The sequence below is a fragment of the Cydia strobilella genome, chromosome 1, assembly GCF_947568885.1.
Source record: "Cydia strobilella chromosome 1, ilCydStro3.1, whole genome shotgun sequence".
NCBI lineage: Eukaryota > Metazoa > Arthropoda > Insecta > Lepidoptera > Tortricidae > Cydia > Cydia strobilella.
In genome coordinates this window covers 23,572,637-23,583,305 of record NC_086041.1, presented here as the reverse complement: position 1 = coordinate 23,583,305, position 10,669 = coordinate 23,572,637, and the positions used below count along the sequence as shown (strand labels likewise).

The following is a 10,669-nucleotide window of genomic DNA, read 5'->3' as shown; positions in this document are numbered from 1 at the left end:
TTAATACCGCTCTCATCATGTGGCTTTCATCACGTCTCATGACGTGGCCATACCAGCGTAGGCGGCCTTCCGCCAATTTGTCGCTAATGCTAGCAACCTTAAAAGTTCCTCGGACATAGGTGTTTCGAACTCTGTCAAGTCTTGTGACGCCGCCCGCCCAACGTAGCATCTTCATCTCGGTGGTGTGAAGTTTTTTCTTGTCAGCTTTCCTTAAACCCCAGCATTCCGATCCATATAATAACGCAGGCCTTACGGCTTGTTTATAGATCTGACCTTTAGTTCTTACAGGTATTCGGGGATCACACAAAACACCAGAGAGTGATCGCCACTGAAGCCAGGCTGATGAGATTCGGTGCTGGATGTCCTTTTCTGCGGTAGTCTGCGGTGACACTATAGATCCCAGATATTTAAACGACTCCACCTGCTTGAGTGGGACTCCTTCGATACACGGCGGTGCAGTGGTACTTAGCCTTGTTTTTGTTAGGTGGCAGAACATATATTCGGTTTTCTCCCGACTGATTCTAAGTCCCTGTGTTTCTAAAGCTGTTACCCACTCATTTAATTCAGCTTGTAGGTCCTGGAGGGACTCGGCAATTAAGACTATGTCATCCGCGTATAACAGTGTCCATGGTGCGGGTTTCTGTAAATCCCTAGTAAATTGTCCATGACTATGTTAAACGACTCCTATAAAACGACTTTTCTTTTTCAGTTCTACATCTACCGGTGAACCCGAAGAGGACATTTAAGTTTTTTTTTTACGAATGTAATTCAGCACCAGGAGAAAACTTTATTCAGGTTTTATTTTTTTATTTATTAAACTAAATTGGGTGATATCTTTTCATATGACACATTTCATATTAAAATCAGTGCACTTACTGCGGTTGAAGATTTCTTTTAAATAAATTTATTTGTAAGAGCGTGCATAATTGAACTTAAATATTTCGTGAAGAATAAAAGGTAACGGTGTCGGGTTTTTTTATAATACTTGTTATTTATTCAGTAATATATACATGTATTAAACTATTCATGTTCCATAATTTTTTTTTAAGAAATCAATTAAAAACTATCAATCGAGTAAGAAAAAAAAAACTTAAGATGCCGGTTTTTTGCCAAAAGTATTCAGTATATGTTTTTTGAGTATTTTTTTATAAGTAATGTATATAATGAGATTTTATTTTAGATATTAAACATTGAAATCGGTCAAATAGTTTAGCTTGTAGAATTTTTTGAAATATATTTTGAAGAAATTTACACTCATATTCAAACTTTCATATTTCGTGAAGTATGAGAGGTATCGGTGTCGGTTTTTTTTTATAATACTTGTTATTTATTCAGTAATATATACATGCATTAAACTATTCATGTTCCATACATTTTTTTGAGAAATCAAGTAAAAACTATCAATCGTAAAAAAAAAAACTTAAGATGCCGTTTTTTGTCAAAAGTATTCAGTATATATTTTTATGTATTTTTTAAATGTAATGTATATAATAAGCTTTCATTTGAGATATTAAATATTTAAATCGGTTCATTAGTTTAGTTTGTAGAATTTTTTGAAATATTTTTTAAAGAAGTGGCGTCATCTCTGTTCCTAAGGGGTGAAACTGCCGCTGCTGCGGGTCAAATCGCTCAATTTTGTCCCTACTATCACTGTGCAAAGCGGCTTGCTTTTATCATGAAGTGCAGCATTTTGTTCATAACAAGTATGACTATTAACAAGAGCGCATACACTGCTTTGCTGCTTTGCTGGTAAAAACTATAACTAAAAATATGTAATTATATAAAAGGGTTTGACCTCTTATCGGTTAAAATATAAGCGTGCTAAAATTTTGCAGAAAAATACTGCGTAGGTATCTAGGAAAAAGTTACCTTAGTAAAAGTAAAATATTCTCTTAGGTAGGTACCTATATGTGATGACTCATTTGGAATGTGGAATTTAATTTAATAAATGGTGATTACTAATGCTTAAGCTTATATTACCCACGCGTCCCTTAACCGTTAAAGCTTTGATTCCAAGTTAAGCTCAGCGTTTTGTGCAAAACGGTAACCTTTAACTTATAACTTCCGTCATTAAACGAAGCCTAAAGGGGATTTTACCAGATGTTTAAGAAAATATTTTTGCAAGAGGAGTTTAGCGGCAAGGCCCGGATCGGCATTTTTAGTAAAAAAGTGTACCATTTACTTTTTTCGAAGAACTATCAACTTTTGGGTTATTTCTACTCAGAATCCCGAGAAAAAAAGTTAATGGTGGGGCATTGCACGAGGATGTCCCTTACGAAATGCTTTTGCCTTGTATGGCAGTTATTTCAATCAAATCCGTGAAGCTCGAGAACATACTGCCAATTTGTTAGCAAAGTCATGAAATATTACCTACCAGGGGGCCGATTTTTGAATTTCGAGCGCTCGATTTCGTGATTTTCCCTTCAATATATCTCCACTACTATGCATTTAAATTCTACTAATAGAATTGAAAACGAGTGGTCACTACCACTAGATTCCCAATATCTATTGCTCGTATTTCTAAATTATCAATTCGCCGTTTCCCACAGACTTTCTAGTGACGAAATCAACCGCTCGAACGTCAAAAATCGGCCCCCTGACCCAATATTATTTTCTCAGCCTTTTCAGAACTATTAGAAGAATGTTTCGTAAGGGACATTCTCGTGGAATGCACCTGGTACACTTTTTTGAAAAGCCAATCAGCCAGCCAATTATGTTTTTATACCGGTTTCATGTACTTCACGTAGGTACTCTACGTGAAACTTTATCAATTCGGTGTCGTTGCAAAAACCGTTGTTTTAAAAACTCCTTTTAAGTTAATTCCTTTTCCTGCGACACCGCGCGACGAACAAACGACGAACTTTATTTTTAATGAGAGCATATTTTTTCAAGACTTTTTTCAACTAAGAAACATTAATTTAATTTGTTAAATATTTTAGAGTATGGTCTGAGGCGCCTATTTAGTCTTTCAAATAGAAGAAAGAAAAAGAGAAGTGTCGCTGTGACCGGGTGGTCCAGAGATTATGGCGTCAGCCGCGAAAGCTGAAGACCCCAGTACGAATTCGGCCTATGCCAGTGGAGGGCTTGGTCACTTTCCTTAGTAAAAACTGCTATGTGACATCTATTTCATTCAATTTATCATCGAATTATTACTTAAGAACAATTTAACGCAAATGATTATTTATTTTTACTTTACACCATTAACAAGGCAGCAAGTCTACAGTTGATCCAAAAATATACACTACATGTTCCTAAGACGTGTCGACCCTACGCCTTATTGAGACGTGGCTTTAGTTTTCTGATTGATTGTTCGCCGCCATAATGGACTAGAAACTGTCGTTGACGATAGCGTCGCCAACAAACTGTCTATTAATATGCAGCCCATGACCAATATATTTACAGTAGTTACAGTAAATACTTAATGCAATACTGAACAAAGGCTACCAAGCTCCAAAACGGCTATATGACAAGCCCTCTTCGTGCTTGAAACAGTTTGAGTCTATGTATAAGCGAAATCGCGTTCTCTATTTACACTGGACACTAATACTATTTAAAACACAGACATTTTTCTCAGAGACCACAATGAATATTTAAAAAATATTATCTGGTTTGAAACGAATAGTTAACCTACAGTAAGTCACCAAGTTCACACAGACAGTAACTATTATCTACGCAATAAAGGAATACCTTTTCTATTAGCGGCCGCTCTCTTATAAAATGATTTATTCAATGCCTCATACCTACGATATCTTCACGCGAAGACAATATTACGATGGCGTGTGCTCGTTCAAATGTACAAGTTTTCTGAAAAAAAAAAACACGTAGTTTAAAAAACAGAACTGCACAAAAGCTTTATTGAACTATTTAATGTTAAAGTATTATTAAATACCTGCAGTAATCGGGAGGTAGTGTTAAGATTTTGTACCACAATGTAATACTTAGTAAAACACTCCATGTTCTGAGAGGTCCAAATATAAACGCCAGGCTTCCATATTCTAACCAAAAGAAGTATGCCAACAACAACTGAACTGAGAGTAGCATAATGAATGGTAGATTATGAATCAATCTTTTGAAGCCTCTAGAATATGAACTATAAAGTCGATTCTGTAATGTGTGTGATAACACAAATATAAGAGGGATTTGTATAAACAGTAGCTGTACTCCTCCATACATATAAGTGAACGGCTCAGGCAAAAATGTTCCTTTTATCAATATCCCCCAGGCGAAGACCACGCCCACGTGCCCATCGATTAGCTCGCCAACCGCCCAGGGCCCGAGTGGCACGTAAACTGCATACAGAACGATTGAATAGTATATTTTGTCAATTTTACTCAGGAGCCACAGGCTTCTCAGCACATAGCGGGTCAATCTTCTTCGACATCTCGGTGGTTGCTTTTGCCACCGTAAATACACTAAGGGAAAAACGTTCATCAAAAGCAGAGTTCCAAATATTGCCTGGAACTGAAACAAAATAGTTCATTGTAGTTTTGTTTTTATAAAATGTCTATTTATACATACAAGGTATAAAATAGTAAGAATCCTTTATGGCATTACGCGTTATATTCTTATTAAGAGTAGGTTTTTTTTTTATATGGAGGGTTGGCCTATTTGGATGACCTGGCTCACATAAAAATCGTTTTTTTTTTTCATATATTTTATTATTTTATTCTCCGTAATCAGAATATGATACCAAAACACATTCAGTGCCAGCGTGAGCTACGCGCTAAGAGCGTAGCTGATAACACGGGACCTGAAACCCGTATGTAGCGAAAAGCGCCTACAAACGGAGAACCCGTATGTTAAACAGGATGCTCACTGTTTAAGTTTTGTTTTAATTTCTTTGTCACACAGAAGTTGGGAATGTTAAGCACCTCTTTTAAAATTATAAATATTATAATGTAAGGCTACACTTACCACTACTCGTGCATCAAGCATAAGGAGTATTCTCGCCATTATGTCGAAATTCAAGGTGGAACCATCCATAGAAAATGGATGTTCAACAAATGCCTGTTTTCCCAACTCATCACTGACTGTTACATAGAGATAATTAATATCTCGTAAAAACAAGTGTGGCAGCCATTGACAGACATAAAGAGGTCCTTCTGAATGTTTACAATTCATCCAGCTAATTTTATCAAAGGATATTTGAACAGTGTCAATGTTGACATCACTAAATGCAAGGATCCTTATATGAGTTGAATCTGGTATCAGTTGCAGGGGTTCCCTTCCAGGCAAAGTATATTTTGCATGTTTTGGGTTTGTGACCAACACAAGAGGCCATGTGTTATGTTTCTGATCTACAAATGAAAATATACCATGATCTATGGCTGCAAGGCGATACATTCTGTTGTCCTTCCAATCTCCTAGTTCAATTTCCATGTATCCTTTTCTATGCCTTGTGTACATTTTAGGAACACGGCCAGCCATAGTGTGCAGATGCCCACACACATATACTTGAGAACCTTTGCTGTCACCAATCAGTGTCCTCAGATTCAGCTTCTCAGTGCCTGTGTCAAGTGATAGGATGCATGATGTAGGGTAGTGCCCAAACCAAACAATATGATCAGCTTTTGCATTTGCCTCTGCTTGTAATTTTTTTATTTGTTTTTGTTCTTGACTGTCAAGAATACCAACAAAGTTGAAAGGTCTCCTCAAACCAGGCTCTGGGCATGCATCTATGCCAATAAATGCAACCCTAACACCATTCTTCTCTTCAAAATGCACATATGATTTAGGATATGTTTTTCCCTGAACAGAAAAGTTTCTGAAGAAATTTTCTTGTGAGTTTAATGTTCTAATGTTAAAATTATCTGTAAAATTAAAACAAATTTGATTACTTGACAATACAAAGTAATATTGAAATAGAATTAGACAGAGTAAAATGCAAAAAATAGCAGTAAAAAATTTTTTTTTCATTATTAAAAAGAGAATGTGGAAAGAAATCAATAATATGACAAGATGTTAATATTCATACCATGATTGCCTCTTATGTCTAACCAAACAGTTTCTTCTGTGACTCTGGATTCTTTAATAATATTGTGGTAATAAACCCATTCCGTCTTAACCTGGGAGCTGCCTAGGTTATCTTTGGCTTTCGCATCAGTCAAGTCCCCAGTTGCCAGCACAATTGCTGGTTTTATTTTTTTCACAGTGCTATCACAAAATTGCTGAAACTGTGATATTCTCCCTGGATCCCTAAATATGCTTAAATGGATGTCCGATATCTAAAAACAAAATTTATAACAAAGAAATATCAAGGCAAATAGGAATATATATTTTTTGCTGTTTTCAGTGGCCTAAGAACACTCATGTGTTAACCTATTATGTGGCCTAAAGAGCTGCATTTATACCTTTAAAGAGCCGCAGGTGGCTTTAGATTCCCTCTCCATTTAGTAGGTTCTTAAAGCACCAATCCATAGGGCTAGACAGTGTTGGTCCTAAGTGTTGTCTTCACTAAATTGCTCTAATAGATAAAGTTACCTACTCTATTGTTAAGTTAAATAAAAATGTTTCTATGTATTATTCATGCTTTCCTTTAAACTTGTAGTAGATAAGTACTTACTTATGTTGATGTTTTGAAATTTTTCTATAGCTAACCTTGGATAATCGAATACTGGTATTATAGTTGGTCAAAGGACTGTCTCAATTTAAACATAGACAAAGAGAATCATACTATCTTTGTTTTACACTAGTACTAGCACCCAAAAGAAAAGGATGAGTAGTTTTTTTTTGTTATTATTTACTGACAATTTGGTTTGACCAACAATTCTTAGTTTAATATAGAACGCTGCTCGAATCGATACGATGAAACAAAAGTAGCTACTTGGGAGTTAAAGACTTCCCTTTTAATTGGATATGTATCACCCATAAACTTACTTGCATAAACCATATTAAATTTTCCTTTGCGTCTGTTATGTGCCCGTATTTATCAGCCAAGTATTTAGTGAAATTTTCGCCTTCTCTCTGGTTTTCAGAGTAACTGTGATCCGTCGCAATACTGTTAAGCAAATTCATCACAAATATTGAAAGTAATAACAACACGCACAGAAGAGATATTGCAGTTTTGGAGAAAGGCATGTTCAACTTTGTTCTAATTAATCCACCATTGGAATAATTTTAATGAATATCACGATTTATAATGTAAATTTGCATCATCAAGATACGAAATGAACCGAACACCGCAAATTTGTTTGTCAATTGAGATTGACATCTCAGATTGACATTGACAATGACAATGTCAGTGTCAACAATCTACATTTATGAAGCAAGCTAATGAGTGCGAGAATTCAAAAGGTTGCCTCTCAAGATAAAGGACGTTGTCAGTGATCCTTTTGAAGACACAGAGACATCTTGGTGTACAGTAGCTTCAAGGCCGCTGTGTCAAAAACAGCGAAAGAAGTCACCCCCTCTATTAAGCAACCAGTCCGGTCCAGCGAACCGGAAACCATGGAGAACTGATGCTACATGGGAACTTATTGAGCGTCAGAGGACTCTTAAAGAACAAGGCCTCAATACGGAAATGACAAGGACGGAATACTCCAGACTACACACGTGCGTAAAAAGGGCATACAGACGTGATAAAAATAACTCAATTTATGCGTTGTGTGAGGAAATTGAAAGCCATGCTGCAACTGCCCATACCAAAGACATGTTCCAGAAAGTCATAATTTTTAAGAAATAAAAACCGACTTCAATGCCGCTGAAAGTTCACTTATTGTTGATGGTGCACTCTTAGATTCCAGACAATGAAATGAAAAAGACCATCTTTTGCCTAATTATGTAGAAAAGGAGGTAAAACCACCCACTTTTCTAGTAGCATTTCGTTTTTGTAAGGGTCGCAGTTCTAACCTAACCTAACCTACTTTTCTAATAGCATTTCGTTTCTGTAAGGGTCACAGCTCTAACCTAACCTAACCTACTTTTCTGATAGCAGTTCTGTTCTGTGAGAATCGCAGTTCAAAAATCAAAACCCACCCACCTAACCCACTTTTCTAGTAGCATTTCCAGGTCCGGGTGTGGGTCCGGATCCGAGTCCGAGTCCGTGTCCGGCTGTCCGGGTCCAAGTTTGGGTCAGAGTTCGTTCTGGGTCCGGGTCCGAGTTGGGGTCCATGTCCAGACCTGGGTCCGGGTCCGAGTCCAGGTCCAAGTTTGTGTCTGGGTCCATAAGGAAGAGAACAAATCGCCAAACGTGAACTATGTGTCATTGAAGAGTTCCATTCTGATCATCATCCACTTCATCAAATGTCACTTTTTTAAATGTAAATGCTGGATTAGTTGATGAAAATACAAAAATCACTATATGTATGCCTTTCACATTTGAGGAGTTCCCTCGGTTCCTCGTGGGTCTCATCATCAGAACTCGAGCTTGACTAAAATATGTCTTAAAAACTTAAGTTGCTTAACAAACATAAAGAAGAGGACAAATCGCCAAACGTAAACTATGCGTCATTAAAGAGTTCCATTCTGATCATCATCAGCAGTTCCACTTCATCAAATATCACTTTTTAAAATGGAAATGCTGGATTTGTTGATAAAAATACAAAAATCACTATATGTATGCCTTTCACATTTGAGGAGCTCCCTCGATTCCTCATGGATCCTATCATCAGAACTCGAGCTTGACAAAAATGTTTCTTCAAAACCTAACTTGCTTAACAAACATAACGAAGAGGACAAATCGCCAAACGTGAACTATGCGTCATTGAAGAGTTCCGTTCTGATCATCATCAGCAGTTCCACTTCATCAAATGTCACTTTTTTAAATGTAAGTGCTTGATTTGTTGATGACAATACTAAAATCACTACATGTATGCCTTTAACATTTGAGACAGAACTGCTTTTTGACAAAAACGGGACCAATCTGTATGTATATATATGAATTTTCAAAATCGGTCTAGAAATGACGGAGTTATGGGGTAACAAACATTAAAAAAAAAAAAAAAACACAACCGAATTGAGAACTTCCTCCTTTGAAATCTTGAAGTCGGTTAAAAATCCTTACTCGCGACTACAAACCCAGAAATTGGCATATAGCCGACACTGATGGACAAATTTTATCAGATCTGGGCAAAGAAAGAGAAGAAGAGATGGAAAGAGTACTCGGAACAACTCTGTAGAGAAACCCCTGAACATCTTCTGGTACGAAATGACGCAGAGCACGATCTGGAACCGGACATTCTCCTCCCCGAAGTGGAAGAATCTATCAAGCGCCTAAAGATAAATGCCGTAGGAACTGACGGTATATGCGCTAGTCTCCTTAAAAATCTAGGCAGTGAGGGAACACAGTTCTTACACCAGATCTGTCGCAAGGTGTGGAGGACTGGTCAGTGGCCAAGAGACTGGACTGAATCGTTGGTGATACCTCTTCATAAAAAACGCTCAACGCTCAGGTGTGACAACTACAGAACTTTGTCTATCATATCACATGCCAGTAAGGTATTTCTGAACATTATAAACTCGAGACTAGCGAAGTTCTTGGAGCGACAAATACCTGCTGAGCAAGCTGGGTTCGTGCCTGGGCGGGGGACACGGGAGCAGATTTTTAACGTGCGCCAGATCATCGAGAGATGCCGTGAATGGAACAAGCCGCTTGTCATATGCTTCATTGACTATGCCAAAGCGTTTGACTGCGTCAGATGGGAAAACATGCTGAACGTGCTCTCTGAGATGGGTGTCCCCGCACATTTAGCACATCTCATAGAAAACCTATACGCCAAAAGTACTGCCAGAGTCCGCATCGAGAATGCATCGTTAGCTCAGTTCAAGCCGGAAAGAGGAGTGAGACAGGGCTGTATATTGTCTCCTAAGCTCTTCAATCGGTGAATACATAGTACGCAGGGCCATCGAGAACTGGGACGGAGGCATATCGATTGGTGGGAAGAGGAGGAGATGAGTCGATTGTTAAGACGAATAGAAGCCGAAAGCATCAAATTAGGACTTCACGTCAACCATGCTAAGACCAAGCTGATGTTTATGTATCGGAAAATACCTCCTCAACGAAGCTTAGAACTAAAAGATCTCGACTGTTTCAGCACCTTCACCTACCTCGGCTCACTTAAATCTAGCGATGGTAGCTGTGACTGGGAAATTATCCGGAGGATTCAAATAGCGAAGGGAGCTATGGCTCGGCTAGATAAGATTTGGAAGGATCGTAGTATATTAAGACAGACGAAGATTAGACTTGAGCGTTCTCTCGTTTTCCCAATCTTTCTGTATGGTATGGAGACATGGACCATCCGAGCCAATTTTACCAAGCGTAGAAAGGAGTAGAAAGGATGCCAATCTCTTATGGCAGAATTGTTGCAAAAGTGACCGCTTTCAGCTTTAAATAATAGTGCCTAATCTCTCCGGTGGCGCTAAGTAGGCTCTGAGACCAAAGAGTATTGTAATATATAGGAGACTATGACATGAACCATAGAGGTATAATAATGTAGAGATGAAATGGGGGAGCATGGAGACTATATAAAGGAGCAAAATCTCTATGTATGAAAAGTGTCCACCAAAAAACAGTAATTTTATTACTGTTTTTTGATAGGCCTATAGGCGGCGCCACCATACACCGAAATAATACCAATAACGACCTACATAATTTGGTCGGGTTATTTGTTGCCTTATATGGTTCATGTTATACTCATGTCCCAGAGCCTAACTAGCGCCACCGGAGATTAGG

At 37.9% G+C, this 10,669-nt stretch overlaps 1 protein-coding gene across 1 annotated transcript; it reads right to left on the bottom strand.

Annotated features, from left to right (window-relative positions):
* Positions 1 to 1,326: 1,326 nt before the first annotated feature.
* Positions 1,327 to 7,195, bottom strand: LOC134742076 (transmembrane protein 62-like). Its single transcript, XM_063675012.1, has 5 exons — positions 6,877 to 7,195; positions 5,975 to 6,224; positions 4,915 to 5,810; positions 3,890 to 4,461; positions 1,327 to 3,804 (listed from the first exon to the last, which is right to left on the bottom strand). The coding sequence occupies exons 1-5, from the start codon at positions 7,075 to 7,077 to the stop codon at positions 3,768 to 3,770; spliced, it is 1,956 nt and encodes a 651-aa protein (XP_063531082.1). The 5' UTR covers positions 7,078 to 7,195; the 3' UTR covers positions 1,327 to 3,767.
* Positions 7,196 to 10,669: the final 3,474 nt, after the last annotated feature.

Excerpts from the sequence above, each read along its gene's own strand:
- LOC134742076 (XM_063675012.1), bottom strand. The coding sequence starts at position 7,077 with ATGCCTTTCTCCAAAACTGCAATATCTCTTCTGTGCGTGTTGTTATTA. Across the intron at positions 5,811-5,974 it reads AGACATAAGAGGCAATCATG|ATAATTTTAACATTAGAACA; the intron begins GTATGAATATTA and ends TTAATTTTACAG. Across the intron at positions 3,805-3,889 it reads CTACCTCCCGATTACTGCAG|AAAACTTGTACATTTGAACG; the intron begins GTATTTAATAAT and ends TTTTTTTTTCAG.